This window comes from Mus caroli, chromosome 7 (assembly GCF_900094665.2).
Source record: "Mus caroli chromosome 7, CAROLI_EIJ_v1.1, whole genome shotgun sequence".
NCBI lineage: Eukaryota > Metazoa > Chordata > Mammalia > Rodentia > Muridae > Mus > Mus caroli.
Window position 1 is genome coordinate 89,116,535 of NC_034576.1, and position 24,468 is coordinate 89,141,002.

The following is a 24,468-nucleotide window of genomic DNA, read 5'->3' on the forward strand; positions in this document are numbered from 1 at the left end:
ACTGTAAATACAGGATCCTCATGGGTTCCTCTCATAGATATCTTGTTGTTTTCCTGTTTTGAACATCCTACTTGTTTAGGTCAGGTCTATCAGTGAATAGATAGTACGGTTGTCCAACACAAAGTCCCGCATATAGGTTTAGATGGTAGCTGAATTGTGCAACCCACTACATCTCCTGCATGCACAAGACCAGGGTGAACTCTTCAGCATGGCTGATGTTAACTCTCCCAACTGTGCAGGAGGCAAATGGTAGGACCATCACTCTCACTCTTAGGCCATTAACCAGCATCGCTGCCATTAAGGTTATGTCAATTGTGCTTCTTAGTTCCTTTGTCCTGAGGTTCCCAGGCAGATCCCTTTGAGCAGAATTGACAGTCTGACATTTGCTCACAGGTATGTCACCACTCTTGGGAAACTAGCTCTCAACCCTGGCTGTATTTGGATATGGAGTGATGTGGAACAGGATCACCTCTGTGTGTGGCACTGGATCAGCTTAAGGCACAGAATGAAAATGGAATAATCGTGTCCCAGGCAGCTCCTTAGTTCCTGTGTCCTGAGGGCCCTCGGGCCCAATTTTTTTCTTAACCTCCTTCTCTTACCTAAGAAGGAAATAAAAGTAGAAAAATTAAAAAAAAGAAAGAAAGAAGAAATCTCAGAATCTAACTTCCTATTTAGATTCTTTCCTGTAAAAGATGCCAAAAACTTGTCCGTTTTTTTTTTCACTTTTTAATTAGATATTTTCTTCAAATGCTATCCTGAAAGTCCCCTATACCCTCCTTCCACCCTGCTCCCCTACCCACCCACTCCCAACTCTTGGCCCTGGTGTTCCCCTGTACTGGGGCATATGAAGTTTGCATGACCAAGGGGCCTCTCTTCCCAATGATGGCCAACTAGGTCATCTTCTGCTACCTATGCAGCTAGGGACAGGAGCTCTGGGGGTACTGGTTAGTGCATATTGTTTTTCCACCTATAGGGTTGCATACCTCTTCAGCTCCTCTCCAGTTCCAATTCTCTTTATAATGCTCAAATCATGGCATTTGTCTTTCTATCCCAGATTTCCACTACCTATAAACACATCAGTGGTTCCTGATGCAGGCAAGTCACACTACTGGGAGGCCTATGTTTGATGGTTTCAGGAGGGCCTCTACTAGGAGTCATATTTTGCATAGTTTTCACATTATTAAGAAAAAAGCTACTTGAAAAAAAGAATCAAATTGATGTCTCTCCTTCTAAAATCCACATTACTTTACCAAATGAGATCATTTGGTAAAGTTCTATAGCTCTTCCTATCAAGGGCAGAATAGCACACATGTCAGCTGAGGGAAATAAGGAAGAAATTGGAAGACAGAAAATAATTAAAAATCAGTGAAGATTTTATTAAAGTAAGACTGAAACATAAAAATCAACTCAAACATAGATTTGTGTTTTTAACATACAGAAAAGAATCATTCACCCTACATACAGATTGCATATTTAAGAAAAATATTGCCTCACTTTAGTAATATTTACAAAATCACAAAGTACTATTGGCATTTATTTGCATGAACCCGACATTACGTGCAGAAAACTCAGGAATGAAATGTACAATTTCTTCCTTACTGTANCTACTTTGGGTGTTCTACTTTGTTATTTTCAACAAACACAATATCATCACTTATGTACTCTCTCAATATTCCTTTTCAGCAAAGTTGCATAGTGACCACATTTCTCTGTTTACNTAAAGGGAATAAGACATCTCTTCCTTGCAAGACTGGCCATGATGCAGGCTCTCTACTTGGTAGNACCACAATCTTTCTTCTTTCTCAGTTTCTTTTTCCTGTAGTGTCCAAGTTACAGGAAAATGTTAGTTCAGTGATATGCTCTTAGAAGACACATGATGTCATCCTTGAGGCATCCAAATAGTTTCCTCTGGGAATTCCCTTTATTATGGGTCAAAAGGCTTGGCCCTGGTGACAGAAGAGGAATAGAGATTCTTCACAACATAGGAGCTATGAGTGGTGTTCCAAATGACTTTATTAATTGTCATTGCTATTGTTAGGACTCACTTAATTATGGCTACTGAAAAGTAGACTTAGATATTTCAGTCTGCATATATTCCCCCTAAAAACCAAAAGCTCTAACTTACAAACTATAAATTAGAACATAGGAAAAGCTCTCATTTGTTGTTTAAGAACTACAAGATAATAATAAAAGAATATTAGGTTGATATCATATTAAAAATTAAAGTGTTTGGTAGTAAAAAAGAAAAGAGATATCCTACATGAAAATTGAGATGTTTCATGAAATTAGATACCAGCATTTGCAAAAAGCTTGCATAGCTGGTAAGACTGGTGACAGAATATTACAATGATGTTTAGTGAATACTGAGTTAATAATTATGTTTAATGAGAAAGAAACTGAGAAAAAAAAGTTGACATTCAACTAAACATGTTGGCCCTTTAAGAATTAGCTTGCTGTTTAGCAGCAAACCATTGCTGTATATATATTTTGGGGAAGATAATGAATCCGTGAGGTTTTTTTCAGTTTGTGAGAAATTTCTTGCTAGTAATTGCACACAATAATCAGATTATGACATCTTCACAAATGTTATTTTTCCCTACTTCTTTTTGCCACAGTGCTGCTCTCTAGTATCCGTCTTTTCCTTCTAATTATTACTTTTCTTGCTAAAACCTGAAAATTCGAGTGCCCACATGATAAATGTATTTCTTCCTTTGGCTTATTTTTCCAAACTTGTCTTCATCAGCTGGGAAACTAATAAAGACTGAAATACAATATTGTAAGATCATGACTATAGTAAGAAAACTGTAGGGCAACTGTTACGTGTGACTTTCAAGAGAATGGTTTAACTAAAACAGTTCCATCACAAAATGATCCTAAACTACAATAAGTAAAATCCCTCATAAATGCTGTTATAGATTCAACATTTGATTAAATTTTCATCTCCTGTAAAGGTAGGCCCTTATACCAAGACCATAAAAAGTAAAGGGTAAGAGAACATCATGAATTGAATCTCAAATTATGCTATATTATTTTTCTGTCCCCTTTCTACTAGAAAGCCTTAATAACACATCTTATCTCAGATCATTTTGTTGCCAATATTAAATTGCCAATAAACATGCTCTCTTCAATACCTACATTCAAATGCAAATGTCACCTTTCAGTTTCATGAGTTTATAAACACATATTTAAGTCTTTCAATCCTTTTCTTAGTTTTTGCAGATTTATAAAAAATATTTCAAAATGTCAATTAGAAATCACACTTAAATATCTTTAAAAATACAAAATATTTCACAACATGGTAACTTAATACCAATAAAATTTTAGAATGTATGAGTATTAGTCATTTATTGCTGGTTCTTATAATGTTGGATACTGGGAAATAAAATTTCTTTGAATTTAACTTCCCCATTTAAACATATAGGGAAAAAGTTACAATAAATCCAGTGAGAATATATGTTATGTTCCCAGTTCTATCTGCACTTAGTGGAGGTCTAAAATAGTCTTGTTTTGTTTCATTTTTAAGATTTGAAGATTTTTTTATTTTATTATTTAATTTCCATTTGAATTAAAATATAATCATATAATTTCTGTCCCACCATTTTATGCCCTGCAGCTCCATTTTTGTCTTAATTTGTTGAATATTGGAAGTGGTGTGTTGTAAGAATGTGTGTGTTGTAAGAATTTGGAATTTTGAACCAGAAAAGGTCTAGCATGCCCTTACTTAGGCTGTTAGAAATTGTGAAGACCAGTTAACTTTGAGAAAATGTCAAAAGTATATGTCTATTTCAAGAGTTTTTAGAAGAAAACACAGTCATTTGGTGGGGAAGATTTAGCAGCAAATTTTTTTGTGGACTGAGGTTTAAACTAGCTGTGTCCATGTGTGCATGTGAGAGGGATTGAACTCAAAGAAATGGACTAAGTTGTTTGATGGAGAAAATTTTAGTACAGTATAAAATTAAGACTGGACATGGTTATCTCCCTGTAGACTGAGGTTTATAATGGGGATACTAATTTAAACATTTTTGCAGCTTCTGAAAAAAAAAAGATCATGTGTAATGTGAAAGTTGTAGAAAAGTGAATGCAGAGAAATCATCTGTAATTATTAAAAATGATCAAAACTAATTAGAAATTACATATTTTGCACTAATGCAATAGAAAAAGTACCTTGAAAACCAGTTTCTATTTATTAATACTTGTATTTTACAACAATTTCGGTTTATTAAAAAATGTGAGTGATGGAGCTGAGAATGCAATTAGGAGATTCCCTGCTCAAAACAGCATCTTAGGGAGCTTTTTTCTGGTTCCATTTACCAGGTTTTCATTACTAAGGCACTCAGAAGCCACTTTATCTATGGTAGATAACACCAGGTTATTATATCTCAACTTGAAAGAATAGTTCAAGAATACATTGGTATCACCCATTTAGTGCTTAATTTACAGGCATGCAAAATGTCAGAGTTTTGGACAGAAGAAAAGTTCAAGAATATCAATGAGGTCAGACAGGAGTGTCAGGATTATATTCCTTTATCATAGCCCAGGGAGGACTTTGCAGGAAGCTGTGAAAATAAAGCCCAAGTTACAGTGGAGATTCTAGGACAATGGAGATGTGAACACAGTGAGATGTTTGCCTACGAATCCTGTAGCTACAGAGTGACACCACCCTAAGAGAAATCATATTTGTTACAAACACTAGATGCGGAGTCCTGGAACCTCAAAGCTCCATAGAGTTATAATGATGTCACAGAATTGCTCCAGAGCTAGACATGGAGCTGAATGATAGTTTTCCATTTTTGGGTTTTGAGTTTTCTTTTGTCTTGTCTATCATTGTTAATTTCCCATTTCTACTTTTAGAATGTGAATGGTTATTCTGATGCATAATTTATTGATAATATTTTTTTAATTTACAAGTATTCATAATTAAGTGTGTTTTGAGATTCAGAAGAGATTTTCTAGGCTTTCAATTAAGTTAAAATTGTAGGGATTGGGGGTTTTATAGACAGGCTAAATGTATTTTGTGTTTTTATGAACACTGTATTGTAGCAGGATTCTAGACTTTAGCACAACTGCCTCCCTGAAGTAAATAACAGTCAGGCCTTGAAACTCACCATGTAGGCAACACCACTTGCCAATATAAAACCAAATACCTAATATCCAAATTCGTAGTTCTGGAAAAGTCTATAAATATACTAACTTTGTATTTTAGCTTCTGTTATTCTGCTTCTGTCAAACTGTTCTTGTTAACTAAATTATGTCCAGCCAGAATATGGTATTTGTGATTAAAAGTTCACCCTCAAAATGGCTAAGGTCTACACTGAGATTCAGAATGCCCAGTATAGTCTCTGAATGACTAATAAAGAATTTTTATTGGCTTAAATCTGTGTACAAGTACACTTCTCTGGCTTATAACCCACAAATTTCTGGAGACTGCAGTGAAATCCTAAGAAGAAGACTTCAAAGTACCTGAGCTCTCAGAACTACAGTCATTAGGGAAGAATGCAGTGATGATGGAGCTTCAAGGAGTCTACTTCCTGAGATGTTCTTATTCCCATGGATTCCATTTGATCAGTCACTGCCTATTGCTACAGAAGAATCAGAAACCCATATCCTAGGTAAAAATTAAAATATTGCCTGCTCTGTCACCTATGCAGATAAATTCTCACTAAACTTTCTGATTTGTTCAGACTAAGCTATGGTATGACTCACCTAGACTACACAAGCTGGCAAGTGATGTCTTAGCCAGATTCCAGGTTTATGCTCAAATCCTCCAAAACAGAGAGCCCTTAGCCATGCCAGGATCTGAAAGAGAAAAACACAATAGAAAATTTGAAGAAACTACTTTTATTGAGGTGCAGCCTGCCAAGGAAGGATGTGAATATTTGATAGTCTTTTCAGATATTTTCCAGGTGTGTAGAAATTGTTACAAACTTGACTAAATTTCTCAAATTGTAGCTTTTTAACTTCTTCAGAAACTGGTCTCCTAACTTGGCATATCCCTACAGTGGGGTCCAACAATGGCATGATGTTCACAGCACAAACTTCTCAATTAGTAACTAAAGGTTTAGGCAACGAATGAAAATTTCATTGTGTATACAATTCTCAGAATTCTGTAAAACAACTCTTACTGGATTCTAATAAAAGATTGAACTCCTTCCTTTGCTTTGCTTCATGCCTGGTGTCCTTGTGATAGGGATACCTTACCTACTATGAGATTATTAGGGAAAGACTGCTTCATTCCTTTCATAGCCCTTAGATATAAATTTGGCAGAATTCTGCAATAATTTCTTTCTTATGTCAGTATAAGTTCTCCAGTCTCCCATAAAAGTCTATTCATTGACCTATTCCAGAGACTTAGCCAACTTCTAAGTCCATCACCAGTTTCCCCCTTGTTTGAACCCACCGAATCCAAATTGTGATGGATCCTCCAATGTCCATTAAAATATGGATGTACCTTCTTGTGAAATATTTTGAATTTTTAAAAATATTTGAATGCGATTTCTAATTTACGTTTTGACATAGTATTTTTTTTTAATAAATCTGCAAAACTACAAAAAGGAATTGAAAGACTGTAAATGTTTTTTATAAACTCAGGCAACTGAATGGACATTTGGGTTTAATGTGGGTATTGAAGAGACTATGTTGGTATCTGTGTCTATGTTGTGATAAATAACAGATTCAAAGTCTTGAATCTTTGTTTCAATCCTTTAGAATAAAACTTTACTCATTTTTCTTTTTTTCCTTTTTCTTTTGTTTTTAAAGACAGTAGTAACTGTTGTGTTATTTTTTTTATGTGTCACAGATTATCATATCAATTGAAGAGAAGAGAGAATGAGAGATTGAATACTGGCTTCATTTGGGTTGTGAAAACTACAGATGATTTTGTCCTGAGCTCCATATAAGTAACAGACATATTACTTCAGATGATAGAGCTTTTCTGTACACAGCCTGTGTCTAATGCTGAATTTTAATTGGGTCCATTCTTACCAGTTCTATGGAAACCATTACCTATCTAAATTACATCTGGGCATTTTTTCCAATTAAGGGCTGTGTTCTAAGATTCATTGTACTCATGAGGATGCCAGTGATTTAGATAAAAGAGAACAAGACTGGTGAATTTTTAAAATGCAAGACTGGCATTTTGCGAAAAGGACGACTTATACAATCAGTTATAGATAGGAATACTTGAATGAAATATCTGCAAGATTTTGAATATTTTAACGTGAACAACATAGAGCTTCTTTCTTATTTTTGAGTGAAGAACAATGCCTAGATAAGTGTACTGAGACCATGGTTGTTACCTTGACCTTCTCCTCTTATTTACTGGGGAAATCTCCAGTAATCCCTTGCTAAATTTGAAAGATTTAAGAAGAAAAAGCAAAAGAAATTCTATCTACAAGTATGAAATATTTAGGAAAAACTACAGATCATAATTTTCACCTGAGATACAACCAGTAATTTCCTTAAGAGAATGTGTGAAGACAAAGTTTATTACTTGAAGAGAAAAACAATCACAGAAAAATCTTACTATAATACTGTGGTTTCACTTTAAGTGTGACAACAATATGGTGGAGTATGGTACACTACAGGGTCAGACATCCAATATAAAAGCAGATCAGTGTGTTTCTGTGCCACATGACTAACACTTCTTACTTACACCTTCATTTTCTATATTCCATAGTTGCAAAATGTGTACATTATGTAAACAAATTCATTATTTATATTTTAAATGTGTATCATAGTATATAACATTTATGTATTTATATATATTGGACACATAAAGTAGATAGATATTGTTTTTATAAAAATTATGTAAACCTGCTTTCACAACATTTTAAAAGATTTATTCATTTAAATTTTTGAAATTATAATTAAAATATATTCTTTCTAGATTCTGTATCTTACCTCCAAACTGTCCCATATACCCTCATTGCTGTTTTTCAATTTCATAATCTCCTTTTTCATTAATAGATATTTCACACACACACAAACACACACACACACACACACACTCCTAACACACATTTATGGATATTTTGATGGCACGGATTTATGCATACCACGTTTATGCAGTGTTCATAGTTCACTATGTGCAATATGGAATCTGAACCCAGTTCCTTTGTATGACCATTAAATTTCCCTAACCACTGAGTTAGTTCTCTAGTCCCTTTCCCAGTCGATGTAAAGATTATTGTTATTTATTTATTTTTTTGGCTGGGGAAGAATCGTTAATTTTCTCCCTAGTTTAATTTTATATTTTATCTCATTAGAAGTAAATATTTAATATATGGAAATCATAGTGTCTTTTTAAAGAAATTAATAATGCTTAATATGTCAAGTATACAAAAGGACTCATAAATACTAATAAAAAGAATGTTCTTTCTCTTTAAAGCTAATTTTTAAAATTCCACCTCAAATATACAAGACTTTCATCAGAAAACCAAGATTTTTTTTTAACATTGCACATAAAGGCAGTTTTAGAAAAAAAATAAACACTTTCAAGAAAAAATGTTAGTGATATATCAAGTAATTTAAGTTATTTCCAGTTGTTGTTGTTTTTTTCTCTCAGGTAAGCCTTTACTTTGAGACTATGGCCAATTCAACCCTGGTGCCTGAGTTCCTCCTGGAAGTTTTTGCTGAGACTTGGGAGCTCAGAATCCTACTCACTGTGCTGTTCTTGCTGGTGTACATGGGCAGCCTGTTGGGGAATCTTATCATCATCATTGTTACTACAGTTGACCAGACACTGAACACACCCATGTACTTCTTCCTCAGGAATCTGTCTATTTTAGACATGGGGTATGTATCTGTTACTGTGCCCAATGCTTGTATCAACTCTCTCACTGATCATAGGAGCATTTCTGTGACTGGGTGTGCAGCACAGGTCTTTTTGGTTTTCTTTTCTGCATGTGTAGAGATGCAGTTTCTCACCATCATGGCTCAGGACCGCTATGTGGCCATCTGTAAGCCTCTTCTCTATGCTATGATTATGAACCATCAATTCTGTGTTCAAATGACACTGGCTTCCCTACTTACCTCTCTTATCCTTGCAACTGTGCACACTTCCAAAACTTTCCAGATGTCCTTTTGTTACTCTAATGTAGTCTCTCAGTTCTTCTGTGATATCCCCTCTTTGCTGAGGCTTTCTTGCACTGACACCTTTAACAACAAACTATTACTTCTTCTGACTGCCATTGGTTTTAGTGGTAGCTGCTTTACCTTCATTGCCATATCATATATTCACATATTATCAACTGTCTTGAAGCTTCCTGTCAAAGGAGAGAGAGGAAAAGCCTTTTCCACCTGTTTCCCTCACATTATTGTGGTGTCTGTCTTTGTTAGTTCTGCTGCCTATGTATATTTCAAACCTTCAGCAATCTCAGAAATAGTTGAGGATATGACACTTTCTGTATTTTATACCATTGTTCCTCCATTCTTAAACCCTATTATCTATAGTCTTAGAAACAAACAGATAAAAAAGGCTGTTAAGAAAGTAATATTCAGATTTTTCATAGTTTAATAAAAGAAAGAAAATATAGACACACAAATAAACACATGTGCATCAAAGTATTTTATACTATTTATTGGAGAGATTTTTATTTTACATTATATATACTGCTTATAATTTCCCTTCCCTCTTCTCATCCTAGTACTTCCTACTCACTTGTCCTTTCAACCTTATCTCCCCATCCATGTCCTCCCATATAGACATAATTGCAATTAAAAAATAAGACTAAAGAATAAAAAGAAAAACCTTCATACCAAATTATGTGGCAAGAACCTCTATTATTATCTTTGAGTTTGTTTTCTTTTGGCTATCTACTGCAGGGCATGGAGCCTATCCTTAATTATAATTTATTTTACTCAGAGAGTATCCTTTGGAAGAAACTACATTTACCCTTAAAAGTGCTTATCATTTAGAGATTTTTTTTTCCTGTAATATGGATAGGGACATATGTCCACTTCTCATTTCAACTCTAGAACTCCATCTGGTTAGACCCATGTATGCCCATGACTCCTGCATATGTAGCTGGGCATACATGTGCATAGATCATGTTAATATAGAAACCTTTGTTTCCTTAGAGTCCTCCATCATCTTTGGCTCAAATACTAGTTCTGCTTTCTCTTGCACTATGCTTGCTGATCCCAGATGAGAAAGATTTGATATAGGCAGCCCACCATTTAGAGATGATTGATCCAAGATCTCTCAATCTTTTTATAACAACTGGCTGTGGATCTTTGTATTTGTTCTTATCTGCTGCAAAAGGAAGTTTTGAGATGATGTGAGCTAAGCAAGGCACTAATTTATGATGTAGTAGATTTTCATTGAGTCATTTTATTGCTAATTTTTTAAATTTTAATTTAATTTAAAACTTGTAGAAGAGTATTATTTGTTATTACACTATGTCCTGGGTATATCAAGTCTCAGGTTCACCACAGTAGTGTTGGGTACGGCTTCTTCCTCAGGGCATATAACTAAGGTCAAATCAGATATTGGTCTGTCACTCCCACAAACTTTGTGTCACTGTTAAAGTATTGTATCTTGAAAGCAGGACACCATTGTAGATCAAAGAGTTTATTTTTGTTTTTATGATTAAATTTTTTTCTCTGATAGTGTGTAAAGTAGCATTATATAGAAAACAAACTACTTATAGGAGTTAAGGCACACTGTAGGCACCATCTTGGCATTTCGATGTTCAGTGAAGTATAGGTTTTTCTTCAGAAATAGACCTTACTGTCAGTGTTTGGAGAGCAATCCATAGATGTTGTAGTACATGAGTTATTTTGGTTATCACCAGGGGATCCCTTTATCTATCAATTTATCTTAACATAATCTATCCTAGTATCCTTATTTGTTAATGGTCAATAGGTACTCTCCATTATTTTGCAATTCCCTATGGGTTGCCTTCTTTTGTATTTATATTTTAAGAAGCTTCTATTTCATTAGGTTTCTCTATTACTTTTGCAACAAGACATTGTTGTGAGCTGTGACTTCCCACATTCCCTTCCTCCTCTGGTTCTTCTCTTCCTCAACAGTAATTCTCCCATTTTGGTCCCAACTCACCCACTATAACTATTCTATTTCAATTTTCTCATGATATCTATCTGTCTCCACATACTCCATTACTCCAGTTTGTATGGTTCTGTCGATTGTAGATTGGTTATCATTGACTGAAAGGATAATATTCACAAATAAGTTAATGCATACTGTATTTGCCTAAATGGGTCTGAGTTACTTTACTCAGGATGCTTATTTTTCTAGTTTCATCACTATATCTGTGGCATTTCTTGATTTCATAATTTAAATTTTATTTATTATTCTTTCATACAATATATCCCAACTACAACTTAATCCCGCTCCCTTTTCCTGGTGTTCAAATCAAGTCACCTGAACTTGGCATAACAAGATGCAAAGATACAAGGTCTGTATCCTGAAGGCAAGGCTAGGAAATGCAACCCAGAAACAGGAAAAGCATTCCTCAAGTTGCAAAAGGACATAGAGTCATCACCACTCTGATTGCTATAAGGCATGTTTTTAAACAAATGATTAATATCCCATTGTGTAAATTTACCATATTTTCTTTATTCATTCTTCAGTAGTGAAATTCCAAAATTGTTTCAAATTTCTGAATATAATAAATAGAACAACCATAAACATGGTTGAGCATTTGTCTCTGTGGTATTGTAAAGTGATACCCAGGTAATTGTCCCAGGACAAAGTAGCTGGATCTTGAGATCAATTGATTTACATTTTCCTGAAGAAATGCTAAACTTATTCCATAGTGTCTAAAAATATCCGTATCAACCAGCCACAGATTTGATTTGTATTTCCCTAATGATGAAATTTACTGAATATTTATTTAAATGTTTCTCATTCATTGTAGAATCCTACTTTGAAGATTTTTTTTTCTGTTTAGAAGTATACTTCATTTTATTTAAACCAGGGTTATTTTTTTGTGATATCTAGTTTCTTGAGTTCTTTGTATATTTTGAATATTAGCCTTTTTTTATGTGGAGTTGTTAAAAATATTTTCTCAGTCTCTAGGCTGCCACTTTGAATAATGTTTTCCTTTGGTATGCAGAAAGTTCTCAGTTTCAAGAAGTTCCTCTTTAAAAGTCCTTTTATTTTTTCTGAATTTAACAGTATTCCCTCCAGTCACTCTTATCTACCCTTCATCTCAAATCTGTCCTTCACTCTTGAAATGTAACCCTAAATAACACACACACACACATCACAAAACTTGTAGTATGTTACAGTGTGTCCCACACTACATCCCTTTGTTCACACAAGTTTGCCTATAAATGTTCATTGCAGTGAGTCATTGGTCTGGTTCCATGTCTCTGGATTTGACAGACCAATCAATATTGCATCCTCCCTAAGACTGCTCGCTGTTTTCCGATTGTTATCCTGGGTCATGTAGATCCTACAGCTTTGGATCAGCCTGATTGGCACTTTCATAATCATTCCCAGATGATATAGATTTAGTGGTGGTTGAATTAAGAGCCTTGGATCTAGGGCTGGCTGGTACCTGAGCAGGTCAGTGAGCTGCCAATTGTTTTCTGCACCACAAGTTTTAGCTCTCCAGCACTGCTCTAGCTAGGTTACTCTATGCTGCCATCAGTGTGAGGCAGTCAGCTCTAGTACTCTCATGCCCTCAGGGCCATTTTATCTGTGACCACACACCCAACTCCAGAGTAATATCCATTGTACTGCTCAGTCAATGCACAGGGTCTATTTTCTCAAGTGCTGCAGCCTCTAAGAGGTAGGCCATCTCACCTGTTCTGATAAACTCCAAGCTAGTTCATCTGTGCCTTTGCTGTTAAAGCTAGCTCCACTTAGATGCCTAAGTCATACAGGTAGTGATGGGGCAGGGCTAACTATCTGACTTCCATGCCCTGTGAGGGTGCTCTCCCAACTACCACTGGTGGCAAATGTGGAACAGAGAAAACGTTACCTTCACATCCAGGCCACCTCCCCACAGGAGAGTAGGAAGGCCAATTCTCTCTGAGCTATTGCCCTCATGAGTGGCTTACCACAGAATAGCCACCAGAGACAGATTCACTGTCATGCCTGGGCAAGGCACAGGGCCTTTTCTCCCTAGTGTTACCACCTGTCAGAAGTGGGCCAGCTCTCTAGAATGCCCCAGCTTATAAGATAAAGGTTCAGTACTGCACAGGCCATGGACATTTATGTGGATCAATTTAGATTCTTCTTCTAACTGCAGCCATTTAGTTTTTCTACCACCATTTGTTGAAGGTGCTTTCTTTTTGTCAGTGTGCATTTGTGGCTTCTTTATCAAATGTCAGTTGTATACAGGTGTTCCATAGTGTGTGTGAATTTATACCATGTGCTTCTCACCACTTTTCTTCTTCTTCCGCTACTCTGAGTCCTCTCCCTCTTCCATTTTCTTATTCTTCCCTCTCCCCTCCTTCTACCTTCCCTTTATCTGTCCTGTCATAAGGTCTCCTTTATTTTTACAAATTAATGTGGGAAATAGGTTTACAGGAAATCACCTGAGTGCTGACTCATTCCTTGTTCACAGCCCCTCATAGCATAATGGAATTAACTTCCAATATAATTAGCTCCAGGCCTATCCACAACACATCAACGATTCATTCACTACTCTTGCAAAGAAAGTAAACATGTAGATTGTTAGCAATGACCACTACCCATTGAAAGAATTTTGAGACGATTGTTACAATGTTTTCTCAATGGTTCTGATGTAGAATATCTTACAAAACAAACTGAATTTCAGGAAGGCACACTCTTAATAGTTGAGCTGGGGATTTTTAAGATTTCGGGAATAAGAACAATGGCAGCTCGATAGCAATAGCCTACATGACATGTGCTGAAGCTAGGCTAGAGATCAAGGTGATAATTTCTTATTTCCATTTTTATCCTCAGCTTCCTGATAAGATTTAATAAAAAACTGTTAATGAGTATTTATGTACCCTGAATATTAAAAATAACGATGACTGCTTTTTAAATAAAAGTTTACATTTGTGATTGTTTTAAAATTTTTATATGATTACTTTGTAAGATAATTACTAAGATAACTTATTCTTTCTTTGTAACCACAAATTGTCTCCTATCAGTTAAGATAACCTCCTGAAAAAAATTACCATGCTTGCTTAAACATTTGTTAATTCATAACAAGTTGATTAGTTTCAAAAGCATGTCGGGTCTAAGGAATGATTTGCTCTTTCTTTATCTGTAATACATAATTTTTTTTTAAATGTAAAGGTATTGAAGACCATATTTTACAAATATAATCATTCACTATAAGTAAAACAGAATGTAGCTGCATTGTAAATTTTGTGCTCCTTGATAGATTTTGCTGGGATGTTTAAGTTATAGGTGAAAAAATTAAATAAATTCTTAGAACCTGTTGAAGTATGCTTCTTCCATCCTGTGTGTGTGTGTGTGTGTGTGTGAGAGAGAGAGAGAGAGAGAGTAACAATTAACTTACAATTGATTTTCTCTCCTTTTCTGAATGAAATTTTTATTCTGGCATTTAAACAGTCCCCAAGGAGATAATTTTGCAGGTCCCAATCAACTGAACACTCTATATCACACTCAGTTAATATTAAATGTCACATTTGTTCTTTGATACTTGTATGCTGCCTCTTGCATATAGCTTGCTCAAAAATAAATTTTGAAACCCTCAGATTTAATTTTAAAACACAGCATCATATTTTATTTTAAACACAATATTTTATTGTAAAGACAAATATTTTTTGTCAGATGTTAGAGCATTTTGAAACTTAATTCTTACTAAAATATTGAAACAAATACACCCATTTATATTCAAAATATTCACCCATTGACCAAACTTGGTAGAATGGATGGATTGTTGCTGTACCTGAGCATTCCAGTGAATTTGGGTGAAGGACTCTTTTCTTTCTAATATACATAAAACGATTTCCCTTCAAAACCTTAATCTGAGCTTTCCAGCTATAAAATTATAAACAAGAGAAGTCTCACAAACCCCATGCATAAACTTAAATGTCTATTAATAAGAAAGTGAAGAGTTAAACAACATTTCAGCAAAATAAGGGATGACATCTCGATATTGGAAGTTCCTGTGAATGATGTGGCTTGTGTATGGTGCTTCCTTGATATACTCTTAGTTTTGGGATCAATATAAAGAATAGGGATTAGAGAGTAACAATAAACAGTTCTGAGGAGAAAATGTTTGTATATGTGTAGTTGCAAGTGTGAAGATGTGGGGTATATAGAAAAGAATTCCACAAATGAGCAAATCATTTTCCATGGAAAAACAATCATAAGCCAGTTTTTCTAAAGCAAATAAAACTATACTCAAAAAAATATACTTCTCCTACTAAAGAAAATATTCCTTTACTATTGCTTCTTATCTTTAGGACTGCAGAAGTCTTACATGTTCCATAGTGAAGTCATTATATAACATATATAAGGGAAAATAATGAGTAGATTTTTTTAATTGATTGCTTTTTGTAATTGTGCTAAAAACCAGGGTTTAAAATCATTTTCTGATTTTATGGGTGAAACAAAAAGAAGTAAAATAAAACCAATATTATTAAATTTTAGAATTAGAATACATGAAGTTGTACCAAGAGTATTTAATAAGTTGAACATCACTAAGATTCCATAGTTATTTAGGTTCAGTGGAAAAATATTTGGAGTGTTTTATACCTAATAACTATTAAGTGTAATTTTTCTTAACAAGGTTATGTAAAAATTTATTGAACGCTTACAACATTTAGTAATTTGTATACAAAACTGTAGCAGTTCATGTATTATATACTGTAATAAATGTATCTGTTAATAATTATATACACACAAGTTAGATTTATTTCATATTAAAAGAAAATTAGAATATATATCTATATCTTAATCTATGAAATAGGAATAAAGAAGCAAAATAATTTTATTTACATTTATAAACTCACTTTCCATTTTCATAAGAAACATAAAATTAAAATTATAATACTATATTATTAATATTATCAGTCTATCAAATAAGCATTCATTGCAAAACTCTCTCCAAACAAAGAATAAAAATGAGGAAAAAAGGAGGAAATAAAGGAAGAAACAAACAAAAAAAAAGAAGAGAAAAGTTTTATGAATTACATATATTAAGCCTGACCCAGCAGAGTTTTTACAGCTGTAACAGAAGGTCACTAATTCAGGAGATGAGAAAAAAGTAAAGTTTCCTCATAATTTGCCTAAAATTATTGAGCAGTGAGATTCCTCTGAATCACTGGGTTTGAACCATTTGAGTATGAACTATTTGAGTATACATGCTACATAGTGACTGAAAAATCTGCATTTAGCAGGGCATAGTAGCACACGCCTTTAATTCCATCACTCAGGAGGCAGAGACAGGCAGATTTCTGAGTTCCAGGACAGCCTGGTCTACAAAGTGAGTTCCAGGACAGCCAGGGCTACACAGAGAAGCCCTGTCTGGAAAAACCAAAAATAAATAAATAAATAAATAAATAAATTTATAAATAAATAAATAAATAAATAAAAAAGAAAAACAACCTGCATTGAAATACTACAGATTTTAAATAACTAGATGCTAATTCTTTTTTTTATTAGGTATTTTCCTCATTTACATTTCCAATGCTACCCCAAAAGTCCCCCATACCCTCCCCCCCAATCCCCTACACACCCACTCCCATATTTTGGCCCTGTTGTTCCCCTGTACTGGGGCATATAAAGTTTGCATGTCCAATGGGCCTCTCTTTTCAGTGATGGCCGACTAGGCCATTTTTTGATACATATGCAGCTAGAGTCAAGAGCTCCGGGGTACTGGTTTAGTTCATAATGTTGTTCCACCTATAGGGTTGCAGATCCCTTAAGCTCCTTGGGTACTTTCTCTAGCTCCTCCATTGGGGGCCCTGTGATCCATCCAATAGCTGACTGTGAGCATCCACTTCTGTGTTTGCTAGGCCCAGGCATAGTCTCACTAGAGACAGCTATATCAGGGTCCCTTCAGCAAACTCTTCCTAGTGTATGAAATGGTGTCAGCGTTTGGAGGCTGATTATGGGATGGATCCCTGGATATGGCAGTCTCTAGACAAAAGGATGGACCATCTAGATGCTAATTCTTATTAATATATTTCTTATACTTGTAAAAGGACTCATGTTTCCTGACTTAATTCCATGTTTTGAATACAAAGATTTATTTTTAAATCCTATGTAAAGTAATTGTGATTTTTCTTAGAAATGAATTTGAATTGGAAAACATGTCCAGTGATCAGGTTCTGTGGCTTGTTTGATTTTTGTAGTAATTTTTATGTCAGTCTAAAAAGTCTGTCTTGCAGCTAGAATGAATGTACATTTCTGCAACTCTGGAAATCTGGAGGCTGGCACAGGATGATCTGGATCTCATGTAAAGGTAGATATGGACTACCAATCAAAACCCTCTCTTAAAGATCCTTTCACATAGAAGTGTAGGTGGTGACTCCAAACAATTTCAGTATCTGTTGCTGCTAAGAGAGCTAGAAGGAAGATCAGGCCCTCATGATAGAGTCAAAGATTGGAGTACTAGGCAACAATTAAGAAGGAACCACCTAGCTTTTAATCTAAAAAGGGGTGCATTTTCATTTAAGTCATTCAGTCATTCTTACATTGTGAGTTACCTAATTTTCCCATACAAGGGGGGGCATAAAAAATTAAAAAGTAAATCCAGCTACTATGTGCCTCCAGTGGCTGTTTTGTAAAGCCTGTCTCCTAATTTTCAAACTACATATGGCAGACAGAATGGAGCCTATAGGTTGACTCACAGAGGTGATAATATATGGAGAAATAGTTGGTGAGCTGTCAAAGTTTGGGAAAGATTTATCATGAGAAAATAAAGTTAGCTATAAACATATTTATAATAATAATTCCAAACAAAACACTATTTGAAGAGATTCTGAAAATATTTTCCATCCCTTTACCTCTTTTGTTAGGTTATACACTAAGCTGTGCATCAGTGATGTGCAATCAACTCTTAGAGTATAGTTTCCTGAAACAGAAGGAACTGATTGGTTTATTTGTTTTATTTATGAAACTCTACATAGAATTATTCCTTCAAAAATGCACTTAATTAAAAAACCCTCTAATGTTTTCAATCTTAAGCTATAAAATCAAATTATTTGAATTTTGTCTTGAAGATTAGGGAGAGAAGTCGGTCTCCATGGAGGGATCTTACCCCAGGACTCAGGCAAGAGTGCCATCTTGTTTTCTGGGTCTCTCAGAGACCAGTCCATGCAGGAGAGCATGCAGGAATTAGAAGCAACAGAGCTTCTTGGACAAGGTCCCTTTGGGCCTCCATCCTCAACCAGGAGTCAGTGCTGGTCCACAGACCTCTGTGCACCTTCTCCACCAGAAAAGAGCTTACCTGCAGAGAGTGCTCTGAACCCTGGGACTCGGGAGACAGTTGGACTCCCAGTAGTCTGACAGAGGGTAACAGAATCACATGACAAAAAAAGCTTCAGCCAGAGACAGCTAGAACATGTAACACGAAGATTACCAGATGATGAAAGGCAAATATAAGAATCTTACTAACGATCAGCAGACAGTCTCATGGTCCCCAGAGGACTCTACACTCGATCTTAGGATGACTGGTGAGTGGAACACAACATCTGTTCCAAACCAATTGTGATGGGCCTGTGACAGCAGGAGCAAAGACACGGGAGCCCTGACTGACCAGCAGCTTGGGTTCCTTCTGATCAGTACTGGTATACCTTGGTTTTGAACACACCAAACAGCCCCCACGGTCCTCAGAGGAGACACCACTTCCAGGCACTGTAACACACCTAGGATCTTAGGATTCTAGGATCCCAGTATAACAGGACCTTGGTCACACCAGGATCTCAGGGTCTCAGCGGAAGCTTGACTGCCAAGAACACTGACACATCCAGAATCACAGGTTCACAGGAGCCCAGAATCACAAGATTACAGAGAAACCTGGACTCTGCAGATTCCTGAATCAATCAGGATTTTAGGAAGGACAGGATCCAATCAGATACATTGAGGGCAGCAAGCACTTCATATAATCAGATGGCAGGAGGCAAGCATAAGAACAGAAGCAACAGAAACCAAGGTTACTTGGCATCATCAGAACCAAACTCTTCCACCATAACAAGGCCTGGATACACCATCACACCAGAAAAGCAAGACATGAATCTAAAGTCACTTTTCATAATGATGATGGAGGACTTTAAGAAGGAAATACAAGAAAACACAGGTAAATAACTAGAAGCCCTTAAAGAGGAAACACAAAAATCCCTTAAAGAGTAACAGGAGAACACAACCAAACAGGTGAAAGATTTGAGCAAAACCATCCAAGATCTAAAAATTGAAGTAGAAGCAAAAAAGAAATCACAAAGGGAGACAACTCTTTAGATAGAAATCCTAGGGAAGAAAGCAGGAACCATAGATGCAAGAATCAGCAACAGAATACAAAAGATGGAAGAGAGAATTTCAAGTGCAGAAGATTCCACAGAAAACATGGACACAATAATCAATGAAAATGCAAAATGCAAAAAGATCCTAACTCAAAACATCCAGGAAACCCAGGACACAATGAGAAGACCAAACCTAAACATAATAGGTGTAGATGAGAAGGAAGATTTTCAACTTAAAGGGCCAGTAAATATCTGCAACAAAATTATGGAAGGAAATTTCCCTAGCCTAAAGAAAGAGATGCCCAAGAACATACAAGAAGCCTACAGAGCTCCAAATAGACAGGACCAGAAAAGAAATTCCTCCCAACACATAATAATCAGGATAACAAATGCACTAAATAAGGACAGAATATTAAAAGCAGTAAGGGAAAAGGTTCAAGTAATATATAAAGGCAGGCCTATCAGAATTACAACAGACTTCTCACCAGAGACTACGAAAGACAGAAGATCCTGGACAGATGGTATGCAGACCCTAAGAGAACACAAATGCCATCCTTGGCAACTATACCCAGCAAAACTCTCAATTACCATAGATGGAGAAAACAAAGTATTCCATGACAAAACCAAGTTCATACAATATCTTTCCATGAATCCCACCCTTCAAAGGATAATAAAGAGAAAACTCCAACACAAGGATGAAAATGACACCAGAGAAAAAGCAAGAAAGTAATCCTTCAACAAACCTAAAAAAAGATAGCCAGAAGAACAGAATCTGAACTCTAATAACAAAAATAACAGGAAGTAACAATTACTTTTCCTTAATATATCTTAATAATGGACTCAATTCCCCAATAAAAAGACATAGACTAACAGACTGGTTGCATAAACAGGATCCAACATTTTGCTGCATACAGAAAACCTACCTCAGGGAGAAAGACAGACACTACCTCAGAGTAAAAGGCTGGAAATCAATTTTCCAAGAAAACAGTCCAAAGAAATAAGCTGGATTAGTGATCCTAATATAGAATAAAATCAACTTCCAACCCAAAGTTATCCAAAAAAAAAACAAAAAAAGAAAGAAAAGAAAAAGAACCCCCCCCCCAAAAAAAAAAACAAAGCAAACCAAAACACAAAACAAACAAGGAGGGACACTTCATACACATCAAAGGTAAAATCTTCCAATATAAACTCTCAATTCTGAATATCTATGCTCCAAATGCAAGGACTGTCACATTCATTAAAGAAACTTTAGTAAAGCTCAAATCAAACATTGCACTGCACACATAGTGAGAGACTTTAACACCCCACTCTTATCAATGGACAGATCCTGGAAACAGAAACTAAACAAAGACACATTGAAACTAATAGAATTTGTGAAACAAATGGATTTAACACATATCTACAGAACATTTTACCTAAAATTAAAGGATATACCTTCTTCTTAGTACCTCATGGTACCCTCTCAAAAATTGACCATATAATTAGTCACATAACAGGCCTCAACAGAGACAAAAATATTGAAATTATCCCATGCATCCTATCAGATCACCAAAGACTAAGGCTGATCTTCAATAACAACATAAATAATAGAAAACCAATGTTAATATTGAAGCTGAACAACACTATACTCAATGATAACTTGGTCAAAGAAGAAATAAAGAAAGAGAAAGAAATTAAAGACTTTTTAGAGTTTAATGAAAATGAAGCCACGACATACCCAAACTTATGGGACAACAATGAAAGCATTCCTAAGAGGAAAACTCAGAGCTCTGAGTACAGCCAAAAAGAAGCTAGAGATACACGATCCCTGGGGGTACTGGTTAGCTTCTATTGATGTTCCACCTATAGGGTTGTAGACCCCTTCAGCTCCTTAGCTGCTTTCTCTAGCTCCTCCATTGGGGGCCCAGTGTTCCATCCAATATCTGACTGTGAGCATTCCCTTCTGTGTTTGCCAGCACTGGCATAGCCTCAAAAGAGACAGCTATATCAGGGTCCTTTCAGCAAAATCTTCGGTGGCTGATTATGGGATGGATCCCTGGATGGGGCAGTCTCTGGATGGTCCATCCTTTCATTTCAGCTCCAAACTTTGTCTTTGTGACTCCCTCCATGGGTATTTTGTTCCCAATTCTAAGAAGGGGCTAAGTATCCACACTTTGGTCTTCTTTCTTTTTTAACTCATGTGCTTTGCAAATTGTATTTTGGGTATTCTGAGTTTCTGGGCTAATATCCACTTATCAGTGAGTGCATATTGTGTGAGTTCTTTTGTGATTGGGTTACCTCACTCAGGATGATACCCTCCAGATCCATCCATTTTCCTAGGAATTTCATAAATTCATTCTTTTTAATAGCTGAGTAGTACTCCATTGTGTAAATGTACCACATTTTCTGTATCCATTCCTCCGTTGAGGGGCATCTGCGTTCTTTCCAGCTTCTGGCTATTATAAATAAGGCTGCTATGAACATAGTGGAACATGTGTCCTTCTCACCAGTTGGATGCATATGTAGCAGAAGATGGCCTAGTCAGGCATCATTGGGAAGAGAGGCCCCTTGGTCTTGCAAACTTATATGCCTCAGTACAGAGGAACACCATGGCCAAGAAGAGGGAGTCAGTGGATAGGAGAGCAGCGTGGGGGGAGGGTATAGGGGACTTTCAGGATTGCGTTTGAAATGTAAATGAAGAAAATACCTAATAAAAAAATTGGAAAAAAATTAGAGAGAGCACACATTAGCAGCTTGACAGCACACTTAAAATCTGTAGAAAATGAGGAAGCATATTCACCCAAGAGTAGTATACAGCAGGAAATAATAAAACTCAGGGCTGAAATCAAACAAATGGAAACAAAAACAACTAAAACAACTATACAAAGAATCAACCAAAACAGGTGCTGTTTTTCTTGAGAGAATCAACAAGATAGATAAACCCTCAGCCAGACTAACTACAGGGCACAAGGACAATATTTTAATTAACAAAATCAGAAATGAAAAAGGAGACATAAGAACAGAACCTAAGGAAATCTAAAGCATCATCATATCCTACTATAAAAGGCTATACTCAAAAAAAGTGAAAAACCTGAGTGAAATGGACAATTTTCTAGACAGATACCAGATCCCGAAGTAAAATCAGGATCAGACTAATGATCTAAACAGCCCCATATCCCGTAAACATATAGAAGCAGTCATTAATAGTCTCCCAACCAAAAAAAAAAAAAAAAAAGCCCAGGACCAGATGGGTTTAGTGCAGAGTTCTATCAGACTTCAAAGAAGACCTAATTCCAATTCTCCTCATACAATTTCACAAAATAGAAACAGAAGGTACTCTCCCCAACTCATTCAATGAAGCCAAGTTACTCTGATACCTAAACCACACAAAGACCCAACAAAGAAAGAGAACTTCAGACAAATTTCCCTTATGGATATCGATGCAAAAATACTAAACAAAATTCTCAAAAACCGAATCTAAGAACACATCTAAGTGATCATCCACCATGATCAAGTAGGCTTCATCCTAGGAATGCAGGGATGGTTTAATATACAGAAATCCATCAACATGTTCCACTATATAAACAAACACAAAGACAAAATCCACATGATCATCTCGTTAGATGCTGAGAAAGCATTTGACAAAATCCAACACCCATTCATGATTAAATTCCTGGAAAGATCAAGAATTCAAGTCGATACCTAAACATAATAAAAGCAATATACAGCAAACCAGTAGCCAATATCAAATTAAATGGAGGGAAACTTGAAGCAATCCCACTAAAATCAGGGTCTATACAAGTCTGCCCACTCTCTCTACTTATTCAATATAGTACTTGAAATCGTAGCCATAGAAATTAGACAATGAAAGGAGATCAGGGGGACATAAATTGGAAAGTAAGAAGTCAAAATATCACTATTTTCAGATGATATATGATAGTATATATAAGTGACCCTAAAAATACCACCAGAGAACTCCTAAACCTGATAAACAACTTCAGTGCAGTAGCTGGATATAAAATTATCTTTAAAAAATCATTGGTCTTTCTCTACACAAGGGATAAACAGGCTGAGAAAGAAAGTGTCGAAACAACAACCTTTACAATAGTCATAAATAATATAAATACCTGGTTGTGACTCTGAGGAAGTGAAAGATCTGTATGATAAGAACTTCAAGTCTTTGAAGAAGGAAATCGAAGGTCTTAGAAGATGGAAAGATCTCCCATGCTCATGGATTGGCAGGATTAATATAGTCAAAATGGCTATCTTGCCAAAAGCAATCTTCAGATTCAATGCAATCCCCATCAAAATTCCAACTCAATTCTTCACAGAGTTAGAAAGGGCAATTTGTAAATTTATCTGGAATAACAAAAATCTAGGATAGCAAAAACTATTCTCAACAATAAAAGAACCTCTGGTGAAATCACCATGCCTGACCTCAAGATGTACTACAGAGAAATTGTGATAAAAACTGCATGGTACTGGTACAGTGACAGACAGGTAGATAAATGGAGTAGAATTGAAGACCCAGAAATGAAAACACACACCTATGGTTACTTGATCTTTGACAAAGGAGCTAAATCCATCCAGTGGGAAAAAAAGACAGCATTTTCAACAAATTGTGCTTGCTCACCTGGCAATTATCATGTAATAGAATGTGAATTGATTTATTTGTTTTACTTTTATTATATGTGTATTGATGTTTTGTCTGTATGTGCAGTTATGTACAATATATGTTCAGTGCCTTCAGAGCTCAGAAGGCATTGAGTCTTCTGCTAGTGGAGTTACATGCAGACTGCTGTTCAGTACCCTATGGAGACTGAGATCTCCATTGAACCAGGTCTCCTATAAGAGCAGCTAGTACTCTCATAGTATCCCTTTAGGTCCAGCATCTAAACACTCACATTACATTTTCCTTTCATTAATAAAATAGAATTTCTCAGCTATTAAAAAGAATGAATTTATGAAATTCCTAGCCAAATGGATGGACCTGGAGGGCATCATCCTGAGTGAGGAAACACAATCACAAAGGAACTCACACAATATGTACTCACTGATAAGTGGATATTAGCCCAAAACTTAGTATACCCAAGATAGAAGATACAATTTGCT

General features: G+C 35.7%; 2 protein-coding genes across 2 annotated transcripts in view; one reads left to right on the plus strand and one right to left on the minus strand.

The window, feature by feature from the left end:
- The window catches only part of Folh1b (folate hydrolase 1B), a 259,684-nt gene that overhangs the window by 31,475 nt on the left and 203,741 nt on the right, over window positions 1–24,468 (minus strand). The window lies entirely within an intron of this gene.
- LOC110297453 (olfactory receptor 14C36-like) lies at window positions 8,585–9,514 on the plus strand. Its single transcript, XM_021166209.1, has one exon. It carries the CDS (start codon window positions 8,585–8,587, stop codon window positions 9,512–9,514), a length of 930 nt encoding a protein of 309 aa, XP_021021868.1.

Excerpts from the sequence above, each read along its gene's own strand:
- LOC110297453 (XM_021166209.1), top strand. The coding sequence starts at position 8,585 with ATGGCCAATTCAACCCTGGTGCCTGAGTTCCTCCTGGAAGTTTTTGCT.